Source organism: Chironomus tepperi, unplaced genomic scaffold, assembly GCF_022539635.2.
Source record: "Chironomus tepperi strain 1889 unplaced genomic scaffold, CSIRO-AGI_Ctep_v1 contig_163, whole genome shotgun sequence".
Taxonomy (NCBI): domain Eukaryota; kingdom Metazoa; phylum Arthropoda; class Insecta; order Diptera; family Chironomidae; genus Chironomus; species Chironomus tepperi.
Genome location: NW_027226285.1, coordinates 909363 through 934823, shown reverse-complemented (window position 1 = coordinate 934823; position 25461 = coordinate 909363). Strand labels below are relative to the sequence as shown.

The 25461-nt window shown below is 35.8% G+C and overlaps 9 protein-coding genes across 11 annotated transcripts in view; 8 read left to right on the top strand and 1 right to left on the bottom strand.

Moving 5' to 3' along the window:
• Nucleotides 1-25461, bottom strand: part of Calx (sodium/calcium exchanger 3) — a 214584-nt gene that overhangs the window by 30338 nt on the left and 158785 nt on the right. The window lies entirely within an intron of this gene.
• Nucleotides 4-2027, top strand: LOC139088426 (probable cytochrome P450 6a14). Its single transcript, XM_070637645.1, has 4 exons — nt 4-932; nt 990-1387; nt 1447-1477; nt 1550-2027. The coding sequence occupies exons 1-4, from the start codon at nt 49-51 to the stop codon at nt 1707-1709; spliced, it is 1473 nt and encodes a 490-aa protein (XP_070493746.1). The 5' UTR covers nt 4-48; the 3' UTR covers nt 1710-2027.
• On the top strand, nt 2554-16624 carry LOC139088565 (uncharacterized). Its single transcript, XM_070637835.1, has 9 exons — nt 2554-3465; nt 3518-3915; nt 4064-4094; nt 4177-4330; nt 12924-14025; nt 14075-14302; nt 14375-14562; nt 14983-16087; nt 16147-16624. Exons 1-9 carry the CDS (start codon nt 2582-2584, stop codon nt 16560-16562), a joined length of 4506 nt encoding a protein of 1501 aa, XP_070493936.1. The 5' UTR covers nt 2554-2581; the 3' UTR covers nt 16563-16624.
• LOC139088434 (probable cytochrome P450 6a20) lies at nt 4649-6731 on the top strand. Its single transcript, XM_070637652.1, has 4 exons — nt 4649-5543; nt 5728-6125; nt 6304-6334; nt 6421-6731. The coding sequence occupies exons 1-4, from the start codon at nt 4669-4671 to the stop codon at nt 6572-6574; spliced, it is 1458 nt and encodes a 485-aa protein (XP_070493753.1). The 5' UTR covers nt 4649-4668; the 3' UTR covers nt 6575-6731.
• On the top strand, nt 6831-8654 carry LOC139088432 (probable cytochrome P450 6a20). The gene is made up of 3 exons (XM_070637651.1): nt 6831-7713; nt 7770-8167; nt 8229-8654. Exons 1-3 carry the CDS (start codon nt 6833-6835, stop codon nt 8414-8416), a joined length of 1467 nt encoding a protein of 488 aa, XP_070493752.1. The 5' UTR covers nt 6831-6832; the 3' UTR covers nt 8417-8654.
• Nucleotides 9255-11096, top strand: LOC139088431 (cytochrome P450 6a2-like). The gene is made up of 2 exons (XM_070637650.1): nt 9255-10585; nt 10647-11096. Exons 1-2 carry the CDS (start codon nt 9307-9309, stop codon nt 10835-10837), a joined length of 1470 nt encoding a protein of 489 aa, XP_070493751.1. The 5' UTR covers nt 9255-9306; the 3' UTR covers nt 10838-11096.
• Nucleotides 16928-18539, top strand: LOC139088425 (probable cytochrome P450 6a14). Its single transcript, XM_070637643.1, has 3 exons — nt 16928-18018; nt 18069-18296; nt 18349-18539. The coding sequence occupies exons 1-3, from the start codon at nt 16947-16949 to the stop codon at nt 18534-18536; spliced, it is 1488 nt and encodes a 495-aa protein (XP_070493744.1). The 5' UTR covers nt 16928-16946; the 3' UTR covers nt 18537-18539.
• Nucleotides 19008-20608, top strand: LOC139088424 (probable cytochrome P450 6a14). Its single transcript, XM_070637642.1, has 2 exons — nt 19008-20325; nt 20381-20608. Exons 1-2 carry the CDS (start codon nt 19026-19028, stop codon nt 20572-20574), a joined length of 1494 nt encoding a protein of 497 aa, XP_070493743.1. The 5' UTR covers nt 19008-19025; the 3' UTR covers nt 20575-20608.
• On the top strand, nt 21314-24958 carry LOC139088564 (probable cytochrome P450 6a14). Its single transcript, XM_070637834.1, has 6 exons — nt 21314-22413; nt 22473-22700; nt 22829-23007; nt 23552-24236; nt 24298-24525; nt 24647-24958. Exons 1-6 carry the CDS (start codon nt 21342-21344, stop codon nt 24832-24834), a joined length of 2580 nt encoding a protein of 859 aa, XP_070493935.1. The 5' UTR covers nt 21314-21341; the 3' UTR covers nt 24835-24958.

The following is a 25461-nucleotide window of genomic DNA, read 5'->3' as shown; positions in this document are numbered from 1 at the left end:
TCATAGCTTGCTTTTCAGTTGTGCATTGACTCTTGATCATATAACACGATGATTTTATATTTAATAATCGGGGCTCTTTCTTTAATTTACTTCTGGTTCAAGAAGCAGTATTCATTTTGGAAGGATCATGGATTTCAATATTTGGAACCGAAAATTCCCATGGGAAGTTTTGGTGGTGTTGGATTCAAGGAACATTTAAGTGAATTTATGAGACGTGAATATGACAACTATAAAAATATAGCACCGGCATTTGGGATGTATATGGTCGTAAATCCAGCACTTATCTTAACAGATCTTGATTTGATTAAGGAAGTCACAACCAGGCATTTTGAGATTTTCCACGAACGTGAATTTTACATAAATGAAAAAGCAGATCCATTGTGGAAGAATTTATTCACATCTAGTGGTCAGGAATGGAAGGATTTAAGAGCTAAATTAAGTCCAACATTCACAAGTGGACGGATCAAGATGATGTTCCCGATTGTAGCAGAAGCAGCTGATCGAATGGTTGAATATTTAAAGCAGCCAAAAATTGCAAGAGAAGGTTTGGAAATGAAGGAAATTTATGCAGAGTTTACAACAGAAGTGATAGCAAATGTTGCTTTCGGATTAGACATAAAATGCCTTGGACATCCAGAACATGAATTTAGACAAATTGCAAAGTTCATCTTTGATCCACCGCCGTGGTACAACTTTAAAAATTTCATGATCTTTTCACTGCCAAAAGTTGCGAAATTCTTCAATATGACATTAAATCCCAAGTTTGTGACTGACTTCTTCATGAATACAGTTAGAGATAATATGGAATATCGTGAAAAGAACAATATTCGCCGGAATGACTTCTTCCAATTGCTCCTTGACATCAAGAATAGTGATGTGGGAATAACATTCAATGAAATTGCTGCAAATAGCTTCATATTCTTTTCTGCTGGGTAAGTCACTTAAAAATGCTCCTCTAAAGTGTCTCCAATTGTTTATTAATTGATTAGATTCGAAACGAGCTCAAGTGCCATGACATTCTGCACATATGAATTAGCACTTAACCAAGACATTCAAGATCGATTGAGAGATGAAATTGAAGAAGTTTTGGCAAGATATGATGGAGAAATGACATATGATGGAATCGCTGAGATGAAATATTTGGACATGGTCTTAAATGAGACTTTAAGGAGATATCCAATTATTGATTCACATTTAAGGAAGAGTGTTAAGGAATTTAAGATTCCAAATTCAGATTTGGTGATTCCTGCAGGAGTCGGAATACTGATTCCAGTCATTGGTATTCATAATGACGAGAGATACTATGAGAATCCTGAGAAATTTGATCCTGAAAGATTCACTGAGGAGAATGTGAAGAAGCGAGTTCCATACTCGTACATGCCATTCTGTAAGAGAATCTTTAGATGATTTTGGACAGTCAATTACATTTTTATGCATTTTTTTCAGCTGAGGGTCCTCGAATTTGTATTGGATTGAGGTAAGAAGTAGTTTGGTATGATATTGACTTTTGTGTACATAAACTTGACATTTCATTCCTTTTTCCACACAGGTTTGGAACAATGCAAGCCAAAATCGGTCTAGTCAAGCTTTTAAGAAGCTTCAAGATACTTCCATGCGACAAAACATTAATTCCAATGAAATATTCACCATCGTCTGGATTTCAAGCTCCATTAGGCGGAATGTGGCTTAAATTGCAAAGCATTAACTAAAGTGATAAGCATACATAGAGTGATAAGGATTACCAAATGACAAATAAATTATAATGAGTTAGAGATAGGAGTAAGGGGGTCGTTCGTAGGTGACGTCGGAAAATTTCAATATTTAGTGATCCCTAACAGGCAGTTATATAGCTTTTAGGTTCTGGAATATACCCATACAACTTATGAATGTCCTTCAAAACAGCCTGTTAGGGTGTTGACTAAATAACTGAATTGCTTCTCCTTCTACGACATTTATGAACAGCTTCTTAAGCCGCTTCTATAATAATTTGAGAATAAAAAGTATCAAAAATATTTTTAATCTAGGTATGACCTTGAAAGTGTCTGATTCACACATGTGTTTACATTAAATTTTTCAGCAACTTTTCGCTCTTGATATTTTATACTTTTCAGATATAATTAGACGTATGCTGTAATTTCACACTTTCTCGTAGTCGAGTTTTAATCGTGTTTAATTAACATATCTTAATGTCTATGTTTTCAACGGTGTAGCTCTTAGGTAGGGAGGAGGAGGAGCGTGGGTTGACCCTAAGCCACTACATCCTCTCAGATCCCTCTTAATGCACCCCTTCATGTTCATGTCTTCATTCATGTTGTTGTGATTGATCTATCAAATCTCATGCCATTCACCAGAGCCTTTAAATTTCTGGTCATCAGCACAAATCTAACTGGACGATCTATTTCGGTCCCATGAAATAAACAGAACTCTAACTCTTCATTTGCCCTTGAATATCTCCGCTGCACACATGTTTACATTATATTTTTTGGAGACTTCTATTTTCGCTCTTTTCTCTCATTTTTTAATCAATTTTTTTTCAGCACTTCTAGTATTGCGTCTGCATTTGTCCGATACACATCACAAAATGTTACTTTACATTGGAATTACGATAATTTTGCTGATTTATTTATACTTTAAAAAATGTTATTCGTACTGGAAAAATCAGGGATTTGTTTACATGGAACCATCAATTCCATTGGGAAATTTTGGTTCTGTTGGATTTAAAGAGCATATTAGTGTCTTTATGAAACGTGAATATAACAATTATAAGGATAAAGGACCGGCATTTGGAATGTATTTACTGACCAATCCAGGTGTTGTCATTACTGATCCGGAACTTGTTAAGGAAGTCTGTTCATCGAGTTTTGAGAATTTTCATGAACGAGGTCTTTATGTCAATGAAAAGTCTGATCCTTTATGGAAGAACTTATTCACAGCCAGTGGCCAAGAATGGAGAGATCTAAGGGCTAAGTTAAGTCCGACATTTACAAGTGGAAAGATAAAAATGATGTTTCCGATTGTGGCTGAAGCTGCAGACCGGATGGTTCAATATTTAAAGCTTGAGGATATAACTCACGAAAGTTTAGAAATGAAGGAAATTTTCGCATCATTTACGACTGAAGTCATTGCAAATATTGCATTCGGATTGGATATAAAGTGCCTTGGACATCCAGACAATGAGTTTAGGCAGATAACAAGGAATGTCTTCGAGCCACCAAAATTGAAGAATTTTGAAAATTTTGTCATTTTTTCTTTTCCAAAAGTTGCCAAGTTCTTCAACTTAGGCATCAATTCCAAGCATGTAATTGACTTTTTCATTGGAACCGTACGTGAAAATATGGAATATCGAGAGAAAAATAACATCAGACGGAATGACTTCTTCCAATTGCTGATTGATGTGAAAAACAGCGATGTAGGAATGAGCTTAAATGAAATTTCAGCTAATAGCTTCATCTTTTTTGCAGCTGGGTAAGTAAATTTAATTGTTTCAATGCCTTATATGACTTAATCATTCTAACAGCTTCGAGACAAGCTCAAGTGTGATGTCATTCTGCTGCTATGAGCTTGCACTCAACCAAGACATTCAATATCGTTTACGAACTGAAATAGAAGAAGTTGTCGAAAGATACAACGGAGAAGTGACATATGATGGAATAAAGGAAATGAAGTACTTAGACATGGTCTTTAACGAAACAATGAGAATGTATCCAGTTGTTGATACACACGTACGAAAATGTTCAAAAGATTTTAAAATTCCAAACACTGATTTAGTGATCGAGAGTGGAGTTACAGTATTAATTCCAGCAATTGGACTTCATCATGATGAGAAATATTTTGAGAATCCAGATGTTTTTGATCCTGAGAGATTTTCAGATGATAATATTAAGAAGATAGTTCCACACACATTTATACCATTTTGTAAGTATTTGTTTCATCCCAGGGGCGTATTCAGGGAGGATCTTGAAGGTTTTCCCACTTCGTTAACAAATTTCTGGATGCACGCCTAGAGAATCGAACCCTGAACAGACAATGAACATGTTTATGAGTTTCCTTGTTTATTTTACAGCTGAAGGTCATCGAATGTGTATTGGTCAGAGGTAAGAAAGCTGTCAACATACAAATAGCTATTCTGGATACTAGATATAAAATTTTAATTCTTTGCCTACTTTCCACGTTTAGATTCGGAACAATGCAAGTGAAAATAGGAATTGTGAAGCTACTGCAAAATTTCAGACTACTTCCATGCAACAAAACCTTGATCCCGATGAAGTATACACCAAATTCTGGTTTTCAGTCACCACTTGGTGGAATGTGGCTTAAACTTGAGCAGTTGAACTGATCATAATCGAAAATGCTGCTGCAACTTGAATGCTATGTGGTCGCAACTTGGATGTCAATTGGCTGTCAAAAAAATCTTGTGCTGATCGGGCGAATTTTTAAGTTCACGAAACTATTTAATCATGTATTTTAACAGTCATTTTTAATAAACTTCATGTATTTTAATGTCAAGCATCACCTAAAAATTCTTGATTCTGTTATTTTAAGACTCGTTCTTGATAACAAGTTTTTTAAAAATAAATGTTTTGATTATTGCTTTGAACTCTACATTTCCGATTTTAATTCAAATACCATCCAGTCTCTTATAATCTCTTAAATCGAACAGTCGTCGCGATGTTGTTACTTACTTTAGCAATTTTATTCACTTCTATTTACTTCTACATCAAGAACTACTACAGCTTTTTCGAAAAGCATGGATTTCCGTGCGTTACACCGACATTCCCATTAGGAAGCTTCAAAAATGTTGGAAGAACTGAGCACATAAGTGAATTTCTTAGAAGAGAATATGATAATTTTAAAGACAAAGGACCTGCTTTTGGTGTCTTTCAAATCTTTAGAAAGACTCTCGTCGTTACTGACCTAGATGCCATTAAGGATATTCTAGTCAAAAGATTTGACATTTTTTACAGCCATGGAATGGATTTTGGATTTTCAAAGGACACGCTCTTCCACGGCATTTTCTTTGTTGATGGAACAAAGTGGAAGAACATGAGAAGTATAATGACACCGATGTTCTCAAGCAGCAGAATTAAATCCATGTTCCCCACAATATCAAAGCAATCAGACAGAATGATTGAATATTTAAAGACATTCAGTGAAAATAAAGACAGCTGTGAAATGAACAGTGTATATGCAGGATACACAACAGAACTAATTGGTAATGTTGCATTTGGATTGAATATTGAATGTCTTGGTAAGCCAGATAATGAGTTCTATAATGCTGCCAGTACGTTCCTTAATCCAACAACATTCGGAAAGATGAAAACATTGACAATGATATGCTTTCCTAAGCTTGCTAATATGCTAGGACTGACAGTTACTTCTAAAAAAACAAAAGAATTTTTCGAAGGTGCTGTCCGGGATAATATGGAGTATCGAGAGAAGAACAATATCGACCGAAATGACTTGTTCCAACAGATGATCAACAGTAAGAATGGAATGACTTTTGCAGAACTTGTTGCCAATTGTTTTATATTCTTTATTGCTGGGTAATGTCAACCGGAAAGCTCATAGCGAAGAAGTGGCTGAATATCCGAATCCAGGCTAGCTTGATTCTAGCTTTTGGTCAGATTCGACGAAATTTGGCCTCCGCGCAGAGTCAAGCTTACCTAAATTCAGTTACTAGTCATTTCTACGCCTTGTGCCTTCCATGACCCATAACAATATTTTCAGCTATGAGACCAGCTCAAGTACATTGACATTTTGTTCCTACGAGCTTGCAATGAATCAGCATGTCCAAGATCGCCTGAGAGAGGAAATCCTCGAAGTTCTCGAAAAACACAACGGTGAAGTGACTTATGATGCAATCATGGAAATGAAATATCTAGAGATGGTCTTCCTAGAAACCCTCAGAAAGTATCCCATCATAGAAGCTCAAACTAGACGAGCTGCAAAGGATTATCAGATTCCTAACAGTAAATTAGTTATTCCTGCTGGAACTGTTGTCCTTGTTCCAACCATTGGATTCAATTATGATGAAAGATATCATAATGATCCTGATACATTTGATCCGGAGAGATTTAGTGAGGAAAATGTTAAGGCACGAGAGAATTTTGTGTTTTTGCCATTTTGTGAGTAAAATTTGGGGTTCGGCCAAGAGCTGCAGGGCTGCATTCCTGTGTTTAGGATGCACAGGCCTGCAGTTTTGAGCTGTAATTTATAGTTTGTCCAAGACTAGAGGTCTGCAGTTTTGGACGAACCTTATTCGAATTTGAAGTAAAAATAATTGAAAAATCTTATTGACCACAGCTGAAGGTCCCCGATTTTGCCTTGGATTGAGGTAATTGATCAACAATTTTGATTCCGAAAAGGACCGACTGAACATACTTGAGGCTTTATTTTTAACAAATTGAACCTTTTTTGCAGATTCGGACCAATGCAGACGAAAATAGCTTTAGTGAAGCTCTTAAAGAACTTCATAATCAAACCTTGCAACAAGACCGCATTTAAGATGTCACCAAGTAGCCACTTACAATCTCCAGTTGGTGGGATGTGGTTGAAAGTTGAGAAAATTTCTTAAAATTTATTGTAAATTTCTTGAATTTTTGATCAAACCCTTACTCCGTCCCTAGTCCCTCACACAATTCACAATCCGTTATCACATACGTACGTAAATAATCAAAATTCTTATCACAATTAAATAAATAGTTTGAAGGAGTGGAAAAGAAAACACAAAATTGAGCTACGCTCGTGTTGTTAATCAATTGAATGTATTTTTTGTTATTTTGGAATCAAGTCAGTCAGTTTTTAGATACCGAAAGAGCAAAAGTCGTGCAAAATGCTGATTTTTATTATTCTTCTCGCGTTCATCATTTATATATGGCTAAAAAGTCGATTTCAGTTCTTCGAAAGGCTTGGATTTCCTTTTGTTGAACCAAAAATTCCATTCGGAAGTTTGGGTAATGTTGGACAAACTGAGCACATGAGTGATTTTCTCAGAAGAGAGTATGAACGTTTTAAGGATAAATCGCCGGCATTTGGAATTTTCATGCTGACAAAGCCATGCTTAGTTCCGACAAATATTGAATTGATTAAAGACATTTTAGTGAAGCATTTTGATAATTTTCATCAGCACGGAATCGACATTGATTTCAGGAACGATCCACTTGTTAATAATTTATTTTTCATCGATGGACAGGCATGGAAGGACTTAAGAGCTAAATTAAGTCCAACATTCACGACTGGTAAGATGAAATTGATGTTCCCGATTGTGTCAGACATTGCCGATGGGATGATTGAATATTTATTGCCGCATGCAAATGGACGTAAAGTCTTGGAAATGAGTGAAGTTTATTCATCATTTACAACAGAAGTGATTGCTAATGTAGCTTTTGGATTGGACATAAAATGTCAAGGAAATCCAAATAATGAATTTCGAAGAATGGCAATGGATGTCTTTCATCCATCGGGATGGGAAAATGTAAAAGCTATTTTTAGGAATTCATTTCCATCAGTAGCTGCAAAGTTAGGAATGGGATTTAATACTCAAAGGACTATCGACTTTTTCACTAACATTGTCCGTGACAACCTTGAGTATCGTGAGAAAAACAATATTCAAAGGAATGACTTCTTCCAGTTGCTGATTAATCTTAAAAATAAAGACGGCAGCTTGACTTTTGAGGAAATTGCTGCTAATAGCTACGAGTTCTTTGTAGCTGGGTGAGAATTCCATGTTAGAAGTTAATTAAATTAAATAGAAATAATTTTTGATTTAGACATGAAACAAGTTCGAGTGTCATGATATTCTGTACCTACGAACTTGCTCTACATCAAGATGTTCAAGATCGCTTGAGAGCGGAAATCGAAGAAGTTCTTGAGAAACACGACGGAGATGTCACTTATGATGCAATTATGGAAATGAAATACTTGGATATGGTCTTCAATGAAACAGCAAGGAAGCATCCTGTCATTGATAATCAACTCAGACGATCAACTAGAGACTATAAGATTCCAAACACAAATTTAGTGATTCCTGCTGGTACACAGATTATTATACCTGTTATTGGACTTAATTATGATACAAAGTATTACGACAATCCTGATGAGTTTGATCCTGAGAGATTTACGGAAGAAAATGTTAAGAAAAGACATCCATTTGCGTTTATTCCATTCTGTAAGTTGATGAGTTGGTAATTGAATATTCATGCTGATCATTGGTTCTTTTATATTCACAGCTGAAGGACCTCGCATTTGCATTGGCTTGAGATTCGGAACAATGCAAGCAAAACTAGGCCTAGTGAAGCTTTTGAAAAACTTTAAAATTCTCACAAGTGACAAAACCCCATATCCAATGAAATATTCACCAACAGCTCCGTTTCAGAGTCCAGATGGTGGATTGTGGTTGAAAGTTGAAAGACTTTAGAGAAATAGGAGCTTGAGATGATTAGCCACAAGCAGAATACCCTCAAAAAGGTTATTAGCTGAGATTGAACATAGCCATTCATACATTGGACATATGTAGCTATACCACAACTGAAACTGTACATACATGAATTTAGCACTGCCATGATGACAAGCACATATAGCAATTGTACTAAAATTTGTAGATTGCTTTAAAAATAATTTAGCAAAATTTAATAAACTGAACCTTTTTAAATGAATATCACCAGTCTTTGTTTACACAAGTCATGCTAGTCCACAAAAAAACTAATTATACGAAGATGACCAGTCAAATTTACATGATTATTAGAACTAATTATCATGATTCTCATAATTCTTACAAACACATCTCAAACTATAGTCTACAGCTCAACTTGCTAAGTATTAATGCTCAGGAACGTAGCCTGGAATTTGTGAAGGGAGGATAAGTGGTTAGAGCATCAACCAATCAACCTTAACGACCTAATTCAATTTCAGGGAAAGTTTAGTTCAGTCGGAATCGGATGCTTTTTCGCTGTTTCTAGTACGACCCACATAACCCTTCCTGAATACACCCCTCCAAACGATCCCGACCTCTTTCATCTACATCTGTTTCAATCAGCAATATTACTGACTTTGACATTGAACTCTTCTACATTCAATTACAGTCATTATATCACACACATTACACACATAAAGATAATGAAGTCACAATTGAAAATTTGCTTTTTATCTCATCAAGTTGATTATCGATAATTTAACGAAACGTAAAAAAATACACGTTAGCGCTGATAGCCGTAGATAGTCAACACAAGTAAGTTTTATTAGTGGACATTTTTTCTCCTGCTTGTTAGTCTTTAATCGACGTTCACAAGAGTAAGAACTAAGAACAAAATGTACATTTATATTGCGTTAGCTTTAATTGCTGCCTACTTATGGATAAGACATCGGTTCCAGTTATTCGAAAGACTTGGATTTCCATATGTTGAAGCTAAAATTCCGTTCGGAAGTCTCGGAAATGTTGGCCGTACTGAGCATATGAGTGACTTTATAACCCGTGAATATGAAAAGTACAAGAACAAAGCACCAGCTTTTGGGTTCTTCATGCTGACAAAGCCTAATTTGATGCCAACTGATCCAGACTTAATCAAAGACATTCTTGTCAAGCATTTCGACAGCTTCCATCAACATGGATTTGATTTGGACTTTAAAAATGATCCACTTACTGGACATTTATTCTTTATTGATGGACAGCCATGGAAAGACTTGAGAGCTAAATTGAGTCCAACATTTACAAGTGGACGGATGAAGATGATGTTCCCAATTGTGTCTGAAACTGGTGATAAAATGGTTGATTATTTAATGCCACTTGCTGACGGCAAGACAGCATTGGAAATGAAGGAAGTTTATGCATCATTCACAACGGAAGTTATTGCCAATGTTGCATTTGGATTGGATATAAAATGCCATGGAGATCCAGATAATGAATTTAGAAAAATGGCAACAGCTGTCTTCCATCCATCATCATGGGAAAATTTAAAGGCATTCTTTATGCTGTCATTCCCAAGAATTGCTAGTAAATTAGGAATGGGACTCAATACACAAAAGACAATTGACTTTTTCACTAAAATTGTCCGTGACAACCTTGAGTATCGTGAGAAGAACAATATCCAGAGGAATGACTTCTTCCAATTGTTGATTAATATTAAGAACAGTGATGCTGGATTGACTTTTGATGAAATTGCTGCTAATAGCTTCGTCTTCTTCCTTGCTGGACATGAGACAAGCTCAAGTGTCATGACATTCTGTACCTATGAACTTGCTCTTCACCAAGACATTCAAGACCGCTTGAGAGCCGAAATTGAAGAAGTTCTTGAGAAGCATAACGGACAAGTGACTTACGATGCAATCATCGAAATGAAATATTTGGACATGGTCTTCAATGAGACCGTCCGTAGACATCCAATTGTTGATAATCAGAACAGAAGTGCCACAAAAGATTATAAAATCCCTAACACAAATTTAGTCATTCCTGCAGGCATGCATATTATGATACCAGTTGTTGGTCTTCACAATGATGAACGATATTATGAAAATCCAAAGGAGTTTGATCCCGAGAGATTCACGGAAGAGAATGTTAAGAAGAGACATCCATTTGCATTTATTCCATTCTGTAAGTTGTTGAGTTACAAATTGAATTTTCAGGTTGATCATTGATTCTTTTATATTCACAGCCGAAGGACCTCGCATTTGCATTGGATTGAGATTCGGAACAATGCAAGCAAAACTCGGTCTCGTTAAGCTATTGAAGAACTTCAGAATTCTTCCAAGTGATAGAACTCCTGTTCCAATGAGATACTCACCAACAGCATCATTACAAAGTCCAGAAGGTGGATTGTGGTTGAAAGTTGAGAGACTTTCGTAATTGTTAGGAGCAGTGGTGGACAACCTGTGTGATGTGGCATACTAGGAAATGCCATGAATTGTGTGGTTTTTGACGTGGCTTGCCATCAACGTATGCTGTGGCATAGGTTGCCTACTACTGATTAGAATGTGATTGAGCTTACAGTATTAGATGGACGAGATATTCAGAAAAGAGTTAGAAATTAAGGATCTTATTTTGTTGATTAATAAGAATAAAGTGCTTTAAATAAAGGCTTAAGGATTAATTTTATGAAAACTAACTTTATCAGTGTCTTGATTCGACTCGATTATTACATGAGCTTCAATTTAGAGCTTAAAAATCTCTCAATTTCAGAATTGAAAATTAAGATTAAGTCACTATCTTATCGATATCCCAGGCAGTTACACAAGTGTAGTCACACACTATTATGTCACTTAAATCAGGTACCATAAAATGCTTACTCATTAATCTAGATACCCTCAAATTTCATTGACTCGACACAAGTGAATTTAATGACTAAGTAATCGACTCATTACCCCTTTTAAGGACATACCCTAAATGAATTCATCAGCCTTATATGGTGGATTCTAATCTTATCTCTAAGTATTGATAAATGATAATTAAAAATGATTAAGACACGACATTCTGAAAGCCATAATGAATGAAATTTTTATCATCATTTCTAATGACCATTTTAGGAACGCATTACTCATTGTGCTTGTCATTCATGATCATTCGCAGAGTTTGAATAACACTAGAAGCGATGACAATGTGAAGAAGAAGTGAAGAAGACTCGGCTTCAATTTTCAAAACAAAATGACTTTGCAAAAATAAAATATTGTTTACTATTTGATCGCCGGTTTTATGTGCTGCACGTGTCTGCTCGGCTGAGAATTTCGATCAAAATATTGTTTTTATTTGGTGATGCAAAGCAGCAGTGTTGAGATATTTTTATGGTAGATGAATGACATTCTAGTCATGATGCATTGATGCTTATTATATTTACGAACCTCCTATGTAGCATTCTTATTCTTGGTGCCGTGCCTCATCAGATTAAGCAGAGCTCGAAGCCGATATGGTCGAAGTCGACTCGACTCGACTTCGAGCTCTGAGATTAAGGAAGCAATAGTGAAAAAATCTAATAATTTTTATTAATAGTCAACTAGCACATTCGCGCAGCTATTTATTTACAAATTATGATGATTCACATTTCCAGATGATTTCTTACTTCCATTTTCAAATTCGACCTTGACAGAGAATCTGTCAGCGAACAAAACATTCTCATTCATAATATTTATTTTATCGTTGTAGACTGGAATTGACTGTAATGTTTATGAATGTATTATATTCAAAATTGTGTGAGTTTATGGCTGTAATTTAGATGTTGCTGGAAGATAATTTAATTAAATTTAATTTTGTAGGAATTTTTGAAAATGTGAAGAAGTTCGATGATGAGTTTTTGGTGGGTCTGACTTCAAAATGACATCATAGCTACTGCATGTAAATTTTAATAAACACCGGCAAAATTAAAATACAGAAATTGAGTATTAAAACCAGTTTCAGCTCATTCATTCTCAATTGTACACTATCTCTCACCAATTGATTACATTATCAGCTGGAGGTAAACATACATATACATATATAATGTGATAATTGTAATGTACATTCTGTTCTAACGATTACATTTAGCGAAATGTCGGGGCTGGGAACTGGGTAATGACTTAAATTTCGCATCACATCTCATGTGAGCATGCTCGTTGTTAACTACTGTCAATTGAGGGGGTGCTTGGGGGTCAGCTGTTGTCTAGGGCGTAGCCTACTGTATTTATCGAATCTGTACTTTTTGTACCAAAATAGGGGGTGCTTAGTGGATCAACCCCTGTGACTCCACAGTTCATTAACTTAGACATCAAAAACAACACAAATCAACCTCCTGTGTAATGATTCCAAACTTGTCAAATGACAATAAAATTTTTGATTGTGCTAGGTTCTGTAACATCTTCAGCACACACTAATACTAACCAGTCTGTAACTCTCAGTTTTAAATACACATCTATTCAAAATACAATATAAATAAGCTTATATGACATACGTTCTCAGTTTATAATCTGAAGTGGAAGTAATCAAACGTGCTGTAATGGCATTTGGTACAATTTTAGCGCTTTTGCTGCTAATTATCACATTAGCTGTGTATTGGATACGCAAACGTTATTCAAAGTTACAGGAACTTGGATTCTTACATGAAAAACCAGAATTTCCATTTGGAAATGCGAAAGGAATTGGAACGAAATATCATTTAGTCGATATTATTAGAAGAACTTACGACAAGTTCTGCAAACAAGCACCAATTCATGGACTTTACATGTTCTTTACTCCAAATTTTGTTGCCACTGATTTAGATCTAGTTAAAGACATCTTAATAAGAGACTTTGATGCTTTTCACAATCGAGGACTGTTCAGTTCCAAGCATCATGATCCATTAAGTGCTCATCTATTTACTCTTGAAGATGAAGAATGGAGGAACATGAGACACAAGTTGACACCGACATTTACTAGTGGAAAAATGAAGATGATGTTCCATACATTCTTGGATGTATCCAATCATATGCTTAACAAACTTAAAACAAGTTCAAGCCTCGATAACGTTGAACTTAAAACAATTCTTGCTGACTTTATGACTGATGTCATTGGAAATGTTGCATTCGGACTTGAAATGCATGCAGTTGAAGATCCTGATTCTAAGTTCCGACAAACAACTAAGAAAATCTTCGTGGCCCAAAACTTCTTTGCAAAAGCTTTACTTTTTGCTACTTTTAGAAATTTAGCCAGAAAACTTAGACTTAAACTACTTCCAGCAGATATTACAGACTTCTTCAGAGGAATTGTGAAGGAAACTGTTGAGTATCGTCGTGAAAATAACATTGAACGTAATGATGTGCTTAATCTGCTCATGAAAATTGGTCGAGAAGGACGAGAAGGAGAAGAGGAACTAACAATTGACGAAATTGCCGCCCAATGCTTTATATTCTTTATTGCCGGTCATGAAACATCATCAAGTGCCACAACCTATGCACTTTATAGTTTAGCAAATTATCCAGAACTACAGGAGAAGCTCCGAGATGAAATCAAGTCAGTTGTAGCTAAACATGACAACAAAGTCACTTATGAAGCAATGCAGGAAATGAAATATTTGGAAATGGTCGTAAATGGTAAGTAAATCAAGTCTTAAATGAAGTAAACTGAGCCTTGCCATTCCAGAAACTCTTCGCATGTATCCACCGGCACCGGTTGCTATTCGACAAGCATCAAGGAACTACAAAATACCTAAAACTGATTTGGAAATTCAAAAGAAGTCTCTTGTATTCATTCCAATCTTAATAATCCACAATGATCCAGCTTACTATCCAGAACCTGAGAAGTTCGATCCAGAAAGGTTTAATGATGAGAATAAGGCTAAGAGACATCCAATGGCACATTTGCCGTTTGGTAAGCATTGAGTTATTCTAAGGCTAATGACCTTTTGAACAATTTAAGTTAACCTGCTTATTATTTCCACAGGTGATGGACCAAGAAACTGCATTGGCAATCGATTCGGCTTGATGCAGACCAAAATCGCATTGATTCAGCTATTGACGAATTTTAAATTTTCAAAAACCTCAAAGACACCAGACAAAATCATTTACAACCCACGAGCACCAATATTGTCACCAATTGTGGATGTGATTTTGAAGCTTGAGAAATTGAACTGAATATTAATTAAGACAGACTAAATACTTTGATGTAAATACGATTTTTTGTAAGTTTTATTAGGGTTCGGTCAAGAACTGTAGGCCTGTGGTTTCTTCGTATGGATGTGCAGTGTTGCAGTTTTGGGCTATGCCTTACAGTTCGTCCAAGGCTGTAGGATTGCATTATTTGTCTTTAAGTCTACTGTTTTTGTCTACAAGCCTGCAGTTTTGGACCAAATCTAAATTTCATTGATTTTAATAAAATATTCCAAAAATCCAAACACAGTTTCGCTTCCCAGCCATATCAACATTCACAAAATATACACGAATAGAGAAAATATTTTGGAATGTGAAGTCTAAAAATAACTCCAAAAGTCTACCAACACAATTTAGAATATATAAGACTACAGGCAATCGTGTGCGGCAATTTTAGTTTGAAATTTGATTTTGAACAATTCGGACGCACTAGAAATGGCGTTTGGAACGGTCGTAGCATTTTTGCTGATAATAATCAGCCTTGTTGCTTATTTTATACGTAAAAAATATTCTAGGCTGAAAGAATTAGGCTTCCTGCATGAAAAGCCTGAATTTCCGTTCGGTAACATGAAGGGTGTCGGCAAGAAGTACCATCTGGTTCATATTTTAAAGAGGACATACGACAAGTTTAGCAAGCAAGCTCCGATCCATGGACTTTACATGTTTATGAATGCCAACTTTATTGTCACTGACTTGGATCTTGCTAAAGACATATTAATTAGAGATTTTGAGAATTTCCGTAACCGTGGAATATTCAGTTCCAAAAAACATGATCCATTGACAGCACACTTGCTTGCAATTGAGGATCAAGAGTGGAGAAACATGAGACACAAGCTGACACCGACGTTCACTAGTGGAAAAATGAAAATGATGTTCCATACTGTCCTTGAAGTGTCCAACCACATGATACAAAAGCTCAAGTCAACTGATGATTTGGACAACGTTGAAATTAAGGAATTGCTTGCAAGTTTCATGACAGACGTCATTGGAAATGTTGCCTTTGGACTGGAAATGAACTCAATTGAGGATCCATACTCAAAATTTAGGGAAATGGGAAGGAAGTTCTTCACAAACCAAAACTTCTTCATCAAGGCTTTAATTTTGACCAATTTTAGACATTTTGCAGCAAAAATTGGAATGCGTCTGATACCAACAGAAATATCCGATTTCTTTAGAGGTGCTGTAAAAGACACAGTCGAATATCGTCTACAAAATAAGATCGAACGTAATGATGTGCTTAATTTACTCATGAAAATTGGCAATGAAGGCCGTGAAGGAGAAGAAAAGCTCACAATTGATGAGATTGCAGCTCAGTGCTTTGTATTTTTTGTGGCTGGTCATGAAACTTCATCGAGTACAGCGACACATGCACTTTACTTCCTTACAATGAACCCGGAAATGCAAGAGAAGCTTAGAGATGAAATTAAGACTGTTTTGGGTAAATATGGCAACAAATTGACATATGAAGCTATGAAGGAAATGAAGTATTTGGATATGGTCGTTAATGGTAAGTATTAGGCATTTTGGATCAAGATGGATTTTTATTAATATCCTGAATAATTACAGAAACCCTTCGATTGACTCCACCAGCACCGGCAGTAATCAGACAAGCATCTAAAGACTACAAAGTCCCTAAAACAGATTTGGTAATTCCAAAAGATTCTCTTGTCTTCACTCCCGTAATTTGGATTCACAGAGATCCAGCCTATTACCCAGATCCAGAAAAATTCGATCCCGAACGATTTTCGGATGAAAACAAAGCAAAGAGACATCCAATGGCTCACATTCCATTCGGTGACGGACCAAGAAACTGCATAGGCAATCGTTTCGGATTGATGCAAACTAAAATTACTCTTATTCAAATGTTGGACAACTTCCGATTCCACAAAACTCCAACGACACCCGAAAAATTCGAATTTGATCCAAAATCACCAACATTACAATCGGAAGTTACTATTAAGTTGAAGTTTGAAAAGCTATAAATCTTTGTATCATTATCAGATTATGCTTTTTGTAGATAATAAAAATTTTTGAAATAAAAAAAGCTTTTTATTGCCGTAGCTTCTGTTTTGAGTTTGAGCATGCACACACACATCCTTCAATTTAGGGGCATGTTCAGGAAGGTGGGCGGTTGGTGGTCAGCTCAACGCCCACTTTTGGAGCAAATTCTTCAATTTGCTAGGGTCATTCGTGAAAATACCCCATCAATAGTAAGCCCCTCCCCTCATTCTCATCGAGGAAGCTTCTGGTTACTGCCCTGCAACAATTCATCAAACTAATACACAAAACTCTATTGGTATTGTTTGTCAATATAGTACAGCAATTCATTACTCAATTTCAAGTCAAGGCATTCGGTCGTATTTGCCATGCTGCCGCAAATATTATTATCAATTTTGCTGATTATCATCACATGCTGTGTATATTATGTGCGTAAAAAATATTCGCAACTCGAAAAACTTGGGTTTATGCATGAAAAACCAAAATTTCCATTCGGGAATGTTCAAGGAATAGGGAAGAAGTATCATTTGGTGGACATCCTTAGAAGGACTTACAAGAAATTCAGCAGTGATTCACCGATTCATGGACTTTACATGTTTTTAAGTGCTAATTTTGTCGTTACTGATTTGGATCTTGCTAAAGACATTTTGATTAAAGATTTTGATACTTTCCATAATCGAGGACTGTATCACTCAATAGAAAATGATCCACTGACCAATGACTTAACGAGAATTGAAGATCAAGAGTGGAGGAACATGAGACACAAGCTGACTCCAACATTCACAAGTGGAAAAATGAAGATAATGTTCAGCACAATACTTGAACTGTCTCATCACATGCTTAATAAGCTCAAAGCAAATGAGAATCTTGATAATGTCGAAATTAAGGAAGTGATTGCAAGCTTCATGACTGACGTGATTGGAAATGTTGCATTTGGATTGGAAATGAACGCAATTGAAGATCCAGACTCAAAGTTTCGAGTGATGGGACGAAAAATCTTTACAAGTCAAAACTTTCTGTTGAACCTGCTGTTCCTTGCTAACTTCAAGTCTTTAGCAATAAAGCTGAAATTACGACAATTTCCAACAGACTTATCAGACTTCTTCCTAGGAGTTGTAAGGGAAACAATTGAGTATCGATTGAAAAACAACATTGAACGGAATGATGTGCTGAATTCGCTTATGAAAATTGGAACTGAAGGACGTAAAGGAGAAGATAAACTGTCCACAGATGAAATTGCTGCTCAGTGCTTTGCATTCTTTATTGGAGGATTTGAGACATCCTCGACGACAACAACCTTTACTCTTTACCATTTAGTTCAAAATACTGAATTGCAAGAGAAGCTGAGAGATGAAATTAAGGCTGTTTTGTCTAGACATGACAACAAAGTCACTTATGAAGCTATGCAGGACATGAAATATTTGGATATGGTCATCAATGGTAAGAATTTGGAACATTTTGTTGACCTTTTCTCAATTTATCATCCTCAGAGACTCTACGAATGTGTCCACCTGGAACAGCGGCTATAAGGCAGGCATCCAAAAATTATAAAGTACCCAAAACAAGTCTTGAAATCCCAAAAGGACCACTTGTGATTGTTCCAATCTATATGATTCATAATGATCCTAAATATCATCCAAAACCTGAACAGTTCAATCCAGAAAGATTCACACCTGAAAATAAAGCCAAAAGACATCCCATGGCTTTTATTCCTTTTGGTAAATATTTTTTAAAAGAACAAGTTTTAGAACTTAATTCTTATTTCTAAAGGTGATGGACCCAGAATATGCATTGGAAATAGGTTTGCTGTGATGCAGACAAAAATTGCTTTGATTCAGCTCTTAACAAGTTTTAGAGCCTACAAAACCTCAAAGACACCAGATAAAATAGTTATTGACCCAAAGTCATCAATTTTGAATTCTGTTGTTCCTATTTTTATTAGGTTGGAAGAACTGTAAGAATTTATTTGAATAAAAATAATTCAGAAGGACTAGGAATGTACATTTCTTTGGTAATGTCTGGGATCCATTTCTCCAGTAGTAAGGTTTGGTATGGTACTGATACATTACAATGAAACATCTGGTAAGTCAAATTGGTATGCCTAGACTGTATCAATGATAAATCAGTACGACTGGTGTAAGATTGGTACATCTAAGGATTACCGATGCCGAGATTGAGGTACCATTGGTAAGGTAGTGGTTTGCCATGCGCAGGGTCTCCACAACTCACAAACGTGTCTGTATAGCTTGAGAATATCAGATGACTAAGAACAAAATGTCATAACTTTTTCGAAAATATATTTATGCCTTTTTTTTGGAAATCCAGTTTCTTAAAAACTCAATAAAAAAAAAATGCAAATTCATGCTGCTGTTGTCTGACTCAGTCAACATTAAGCTAACATTTCATTTCAGTGAAGATATAGTGTTTAAACAGACAAGATCAGTTAGATGGATTTGGCCATTACTTTAGTACTTTTGCTATTAATTTTAGTATTTTTAATTAATTTAATACATAAGAGATATTCAGCACTAAAAGTACTAGGATTCTTACATGAGAAACCAGAGTTTCCGTTTGGGAACTTAAAAGGAATTGGAATTAAGCATCATATGATTCATATTTTGGAAAGGACATACAAAAAATTTAGTAAAATTTCACCAATTCATGGGCTGTATGCCTTTTTCAACACAACATTTGTTGTGACTGACTTGGATATTGTTAAGGATGTTCTAGCCAATAATTTTGATATTTTTCACAATCGTGGACTGTTCAATTCAAAGGAATTTGATCCATTATCAGCACATTTAGCTGCACTTGAAGACTATGAATGGAGAAAAATGCGGACCATACTGACGCCTACATACACGAGTGGCAAAATGAAGATGATGTTCAATACAGTCTTAAGTGTCTCCGACCGAATGATCGAGAAGCTCAGAGCAAATGAGAATCTACAAACTGTTGAAGTTAGGGAAGTGATTGCAAGCTTTATGACTGATGTCATTGGAAATATTGCATTTGGATTGGAGATGCATGCCATTGATGATCCAAATTCAGAATTTAGACGAATGGGACGAAAAGTTTTTGGAAGTGCCAATTTCTTAGGAAAAATTCTTTTACTCTCGAATTTTAGGAATCTTGCTAGGAAGTTAAGGCTGCAGCTGTTTCCAATGGATGTGTCTAACTTCTTTAGACATCTTGTACGAGAAACTGTTGAGTACCGTCGGGCAAATAACATTGAAAGAGACGACATGCTGAATTTGCTGATGAAAATCGGAAGTGAAGGCAACAAGAGTGATGAAAAATTGACAATGGACGAAATCACAGCTCAGTGCTTCTTATTCTTTGTTGGAGGTTTTGAGACGAGTTCAAGCACATCGACATTTACGCTGTTTAATCTAGCTGGACATTTAGATGTTCAAGATAAAGTCAGAGGTGAAATTCAGTCAGTTTTGGCTAAACATGACAATAAAATCACATATGAAGCTATGAAAGAGATGAAGTATTTGGATATGGTGCTGAATGAGACCCTACGAATGTATCCACCAGGTGCAATTGCCATTCGAGAAGCTTCAAGAGACTTTAAAGTACCAAACACAGACCTTATCATCCCTAAATCCTCAATGGTTTTCATTCCAATCTATTCGATCCAACGTGATCCTGATATCTATCCAGACCCAGAAAAATTTGATCCTGAAAGGTTTACTGAGGAAAATGTTGCCAAAAGACATCCAATGGCTCACATTCCATTCTGTAAGTTATTAAAATTCCATCATCTAACTTGATTTTCAACACTTTATATCCACAGGTTATGGACCCCGAAACTGCATTGGCTATCGTTATGGATTGATGCAAATTAAGATAGCACTGATTCAACTTTTGATAAATTTTGAGTTCACGAGGTCGCCACAAACGCCCAAGGAGATTGTTTACAACCTGAAGAATCCTGTGCTATCGCCAGCAACAGACATAATTTTGAAGATACGGAAATTAAGTTCATAGTAGTGAAATAAATTGGATTATGTGAAGCTGTGAATGCTCTTTTTGTGTTTCATTCTCATTTCATTCTCATTTTTTGCTTTTATTTAAATTAGTTGCAGATTTAAAGCGTGTCTGTTTGACATACATTATAGTTTAAGAGGCGAGTCTCTTGAATTGATATTCATACCAGTGATGGACAACCTTTTATTCTTCGTGGCACACCTTGGTGGTAAAGCCTCGATCTCAACCGAACGTGGCTTTTCCAAAAATTATTGGCAGCACATTTGTGTCCCACGGCAAAAAGGTTGTCCACCACTGATCTATTTTAAATTCATTCTGAATTTTAAACATCCCACCTGAATCAGAATAAAGAGCAAAAAATGCAATTCGCCGCATTGTCAGTGTTGCTCAAACTGTGTGATAAGGCACACTAATTAGTCATCAAATCCCATGTCGTGTGTGATTTCGGTCATGACTCACCACCAAAGCGTACTGCAGTACAAAAAAAGCTTGAGCATCACTGGGTCAAGCCCTGATTTCTTGACGATCACTAGCAGTCAAATAATTTTTATGCTTTAATGTATCCTGCATCCCAATGATGATAATGCAAAATCCAAACTAGATTCTTCATCTTTATCTCATATTACTACGAAATTCCAACAAATTAGCATATATTGTGGAACCTGAATCTATACGACACTTTATTATTCATTCATATTAAAACAAATAAATAGTTGTAAACGTGCAGATTTAAAGCTCAGTTCTGATTCAGAAGCAGCAGTGTCGACATGTCACTTAAGACTGTTTTAGGATTAATTGTGATAATTTTGGCTTTTCTCACCTATTGGATTAAGAAATGCTTTAAAAGATTAGATGAACTTGGATTTGTGCATGAGGAACCGACATTTCCACTAGGGAATCTAAATGGAATTGGAACTAAATATCATATGGTGGACATCCTTCATAGATTATACAACAATTTCAGCAAAAAGGCACCGATTCATGGAATTTATTTATTTTTCAAACCAAATTTTGCAGTAACTGATTTAGAGCTTATTAAGGACATCCTTATCAGAGACTTTGAAGTCTTTCATAATCGTGGAATTTTCAATTCAAAGGAACATGATCCATTGACTACACATTTATTTGCATTAGAAGATCAAGAATGGAAAGTAATGAGACACAAGCTGTTACCGACGTACACGAGTGGTAAAATGAAGATGATGTTCCATACGATGCTAGACGTGTCTATGCATATGATAGAGAATCTAGAGAAAAACCCAAACCTAGATGACGTAGATATAAAGGAAGTTCTTGCACGTTATATGACTGACGTCGTTGGAAATGTTGCATTTGGCCTTGAAATGAATGCGATCAGCAAGCCTGACTCTAAATTTAGACAAATGGGACTTAAAGTCTTTAAAACAAGAAACTTCATGGCTCAAGTGCTGCTGTTTACAAATTTTAGGAATCTAGCACGTCTTTTTGGTATTCGACTATTTCCAAAGGATGTGTCTGACTTCTTCAGAGAAATTGTTAAGGAAACGGTCGAGTATCGTCGCGAAAATAACATCGAACGTAATGATGCGCTTAATTTACTTATGAAAATCGGAACTGAGGGTCGTGAAGGTGAAGAAAAATTGACAATGGATGAAATTGCAGCTCAGTGCTTTTTATTCTTTGTTGCTGGATATGAAACGAGTTCAAGCACTTCAAGCTTTACGCTGTTTAATTTAGTTCAATATCCAGAAGTTCAGGAGAATCTCAGGAATGAGATTAAGACTGTCTTGACTAAATTTGACAATAAAATCACTTATGAAGCTGTTAAGGAGATGAAGTATTTGCAAATGGTCATCGATGGTAATGAAGATGAAATTTTGAATTCTTACAATATGTAGACTGACTATAAATATTTCCAGAAACTCTCCGAATGTATCCGCCAGGTGCGATTGGACTTAGAAAAGCTTCAAAAGATTATAAAATTAGGAACTCAAAACTGCTCATTCCAAAAGATTCACTGGTTATAATTCCGATATTTTCAATCCACAATGACCCAGAAAACTATCCAGAGCCTGAAAAATTCACCCCAGAGAGGTTTAATGAGGAAAATAAAGCTAAAAGACATCCAATGGCACATATACCTTTTGGTAAGTTTATATTGATTCGAGGTTATGGTTCGTCCAGTAATACAGGACTGCAGACAAAACCTGCAACATGGCATGCTCTTGGCCGAACCTAAATCAAGACTCATTTAATATTAATTTATTCATTCCAGGAAATGGACCACGAAACTGCATTGGAGATAGATTTGCATTAACACAAGCCAAAATAGCTCTCATTCAGCTTCTAATTAATTTTAGATTCATAAGAACCGATAAGACTCCTGATCGCATAATATTTGATCCAAAACATCCTGTTCTGTCATCTGCAACGCCAATATGCTTAAAAGTATGCAAATTAAAATGACGTTGCTGCTTATCTATTGAATATTTATAACAATTATCGGGAAATCCCCAAGTTTATTGGGGTGCAACTAGTTGACCTTATGTTATGTGACTAATATATTATGGCATATTGTGGCAAGATCCAGTATATGCTAAGTTTAAAGTTGGCATAACGTAACACTAAGTAACGCTCGATTAGCTGGTTACGCCTCAAGCAATGAAGAGGATTCGTCAAAGAGTCGATGATGTAATTAGTGAACGAACTATAAAATGTGTAATAGTCTTTATTAAATAAGGTGCCGTTAACTTAGTTATAAAATATGCATTGTATCCAATAAACTTATGAATTAATCCTCAAAATATTCTATACCAATCAAGCATGTGTATGCCTGAATAAAAAGAGAAATCAGTTATGATTTAATCACAAAGTTGTAGTAAACAGATTGTTTTGAATATGCACGATGGCTTATTTACTCTGAAGATGTAAACTTGTCATTGTGTGGCTCAAAAAAGATAACAAGCTATACATCCACAGTATTCTATACCAAATACAGCTACAGAAATGTCCAAACAATCAGATGCGATTCATAAACATAATAAAGAGAGAATTGCAAGTCTTGGATGTTGCTAATTACATGATTGAGACATTAGAAGCTAAGTCAAATTTAGATGAAGTTGAAATCAAGGAAGTGCTGGCTCAATTCACGACAGATGTTATTGGAAACGTTGCATTTGGATTGGAAATGAAAGCTATAGACAATCCAGACTCTAATTTCAGGCAAATGGGAAGGAAGATATTCGGGCGGAATTCAAATTTCCTAATTCGTCTATTTTTCCTCACAAGTTTCAGAGACTTAGCTAAAAAATTAAGGCTTAAACTACTTCCAAAAGATGTCTCAGATTTCTTTAGAGGCATCGTCCGCGAAACTGTTGAGTACCGTACACAGAACAAGATTGAACGTAATGATTTTCTTGATTTACTTTTGAGGGTCAAGGAAGGTCAATCAGACGAAGACAAGTTGACCGTTGATGAAATTGCTGCACAATGCTTCTTATTCTTTATTGCTGGCTTTGAGACATCATCAAGCACCGCTACATTTGTGCTCTATAATTTGGTTCAACATCCAGAAGTACAAGAGAAAGTGAGGAATGAAATTAAAAGTATTGTGGCTAAGTACGACGGTAAAGTCACTTATGATGGAATTATGGAGATGAAATATTTGCAGATGGTTATTGATGGTGAGTATAAAAAAGGTTCTACCTAATCTTATAGCCTAATCATTTTTTATTAACTCTCTAGAGTCTCTAAGGATGTTCCCACCAGTTCCGCAAATAATCAGAAAGCCATCAAGAGACTACAAAATTCCTGGATCTAATTTAGTGATTCCAAAAGGGTCACTTGTGATTATTCCGAATCATTCCATCCATAATGATCCTGAATTGTATCCAGAACCAGATAAATTTGATCCAGAAAGGTTTAATGAAGAGAATAAGCTGAAAAGACATCCAATGGCGTTCCTTCCGTTTGGTATGATTTGACTAGATGTCTATGACTTATATATTAAGTCAGGTAGACTCTAGTTGACTGTTTGAGGATGTTCAACAGCATGAATTTAAATCTAATGACATTTTTATATCCAAAATTCCAGGTGACGGCCCCAGAAACTGCATAGGATTCAGATTCGGTCTCATGCAAACAAAAATAGCACTAGCACAGCTGTTACTTAATTTTACATTCTCCGCAACTCCACAAACACCAGCACATCTAGAAATTGATCCATCAATTGCCACATTATCATCACTAACTGATATAGTCTTAAAAGTACAAAAAATATAACATCCAAAACAACACAGCGTAGATTGCGTGTGGTAATGTCTACATATGTTCCACATATTCTTTGCTATTCACATTTTCACAAGTCATGATGATCATAATAAAAAATATATTTTTTAAAAGTCAATGTCCAATGTCATTATCAATTATCTTATTTGCCAATATAGCCGGCAACACGTGTAAATGTTATTTTTACCAATCAGCCTTGAGTGACAGAGATCAAAACAGAGAAATTGTGACTATATTTGGAGAGAGAAATATTAGATTTTTGTGAGAGAATCAATATTGACTTAAGCCGGTTTAGAATGTAGTCGTGTCTTGTTTACGTTTCTGAGTTGATTGCATTAAGTATACAGAGTATGAGGGGAGTCATTGGACAGTGATGTCTATAGAAGTTGGAATTATGTTTGTTTGGAAATCTGTGCTAAGGGTCAATACAGTGATAAGAGCTATAATGAGCACTGGATAGAGAAAGATCGTTTGAGTGTGCTTTGTGCCACGCTCCATAACAACACTCAGAGTTCAGTGGTAGGAGCATGCTACTGGAAATCGTTGGACGAGGGTTCAAGTCATACTCTGGCTCTAGAACCTTAGAACTTGAATGCTTCTGAACACTATAGAGTCATTACA

Excerpts from the sequence above, each read along its gene's own strand:
- LOC139088426 (XM_070637645.1), top strand. The coding sequence starts at position 49 with ATGATTTTATATTTAATAATCGGGGCTCTTTCTTTAATTTACTTCTGG. Across the intron at positions 933-989 it reads TTCATATTCTTTTCTGCTGG|ATTCGAAACGAGCTCAAGTG; the intron begins GTAAGTCACTTA and ends TTAATTGATTAG. Across the intron at positions 1,388-1,446 it reads ATACTCGTACATGCCATTCT|CTGAGGGTCCTCGAATTTGT; the intron begins GTAAGAGAATCT and ends CATTTTTTTCAG.
- LOC139088565 (XM_070637835.1), top strand. The coding sequence starts at position 2,582 with ATGTTACTTTACATTGGAATTACGATAATTTTGCTGATTTATTTATAC. Across the intron at positions 3,466-3,517 it reads TTCATCTTTTTTGCAGCTGG|CTTCGAGACAAGCTCAAGTG; the intron begins GTAAGTAAATTT and ends TCATTCTAACAG. Across the intron at positions 3,916-4,063 it reads ACACACATTTATACCATTTT|CTGAAGGTCATCGAATGTGT; the intron begins GTAAGTATTTGT and ends TTTATTTTACAG.
- LOC139088434 (XM_070637652.1), top strand. The coding sequence starts at position 4,669 with ATGTTGTTACTTACTTTAGCAATTTTATTCACTTCTATTTACTTCTAC. Across the intron at positions 5,544-5,727 it reads TTTATATTCTTTATTGCTGG|CTATGAGACCAGCTCAAGTA; the intron begins GTAATGTCAACC and ends CAATATTTTCAG. Across the intron at positions 6,126-6,303 it reads TTTTGTGTTTTTGCCATTTT|CTGAAGGTCCCCGATTTTGC; the intron begins GTGAGTAAAATT and ends TATTGACCACAG.
- LOC139088432 (XM_070637651.1), top strand. The coding sequence starts at position 6,833 with ATGCTGATTTTTATTATTCTTCTCGCGTTCATCATTTATATATGGCTA. Across the intron at positions 7,714-7,769 it reads TACGAGTTCTTTGTAGCTGG|ACATGAAACAAGTTCGAGTG; the intron begins GTGAGAATTCCA and ends TTTTTGATTTAG. Across the intron at positions 8,168-8,228 it reads ATTTGCGTTTATTCCATTCT|CTGAAGGACCTCGCATTTGC; the intron begins GTAAGTTGATGA and ends TTATATTCACAG.
- LOC139088431 (XM_070637650.1), top strand. The coding sequence starts at position 9,307 with ATGTACATTTATATTGCGTTAGCTTTAATTGCTGCCTACTTATGGATA. Across the intron at positions 10,586-10,646 it reads ATTTGCATTTATTCCATTCT|CCGAAGGACCTCGCATTTGC; the intron begins GTAAGTTGTTGA and ends TTATATTCACAG.
- LOC139088425 (XM_070637643.1), top strand. The coding sequence starts at position 16,947 with ATGCTGCCGCAAATATTATTATCAATTTTGCTGATTATCATCACATGC. Across the intron at positions 18,019-18,068 it reads TTTGGATATGGTCATCAATG|AGACTCTACGAATGTGTCCA; the intron begins GTAAGAATTTGG and ends TATCATCCTCAG. Across the intron at positions 18,297-18,348 it reads CATGGCTTTTATTCCTTTTG|GTGATGGACCCAGAATATGC; the intron begins GTAAATATTTTT and ends TTATTTCTAAAG.
- LOC139088424 (XM_070637642.1), top strand. The coding sequence starts at position 19,026 with ATGGATTTGGCCATTACTTTAGTACTTTTGCTATTAATTTTAGTATTT. Across the intron at positions 20,326-20,380 it reads AATGGCTCACATTCCATTCT|GTTATGGACCCCGAAACTGC; the intron begins GTAAGTTATTAA and ends TTATATCCACAG.
- LOC139088564 (XM_070637834.1), top strand. The coding sequence starts at position 21,342 with ATGTCACTTAAGACTGTTTTAGGATTAATTGTGATAATTTTGGCTTTT. Across the intron at positions 22,414-22,472 it reads TTTGCAAATGGTCATCGATG|AAACTCTCCGAATGTATCCG; the intron begins GTAATGAAGATG and ends AAATATTTCCAG. Across the intron at positions 23,008-23,551 it reads CAATATGCTTAAAAGTATGC|CTACAGAAATGTCCAAACAA; the intron begins AAATTAAAATGA and ends TACCAAATACAG.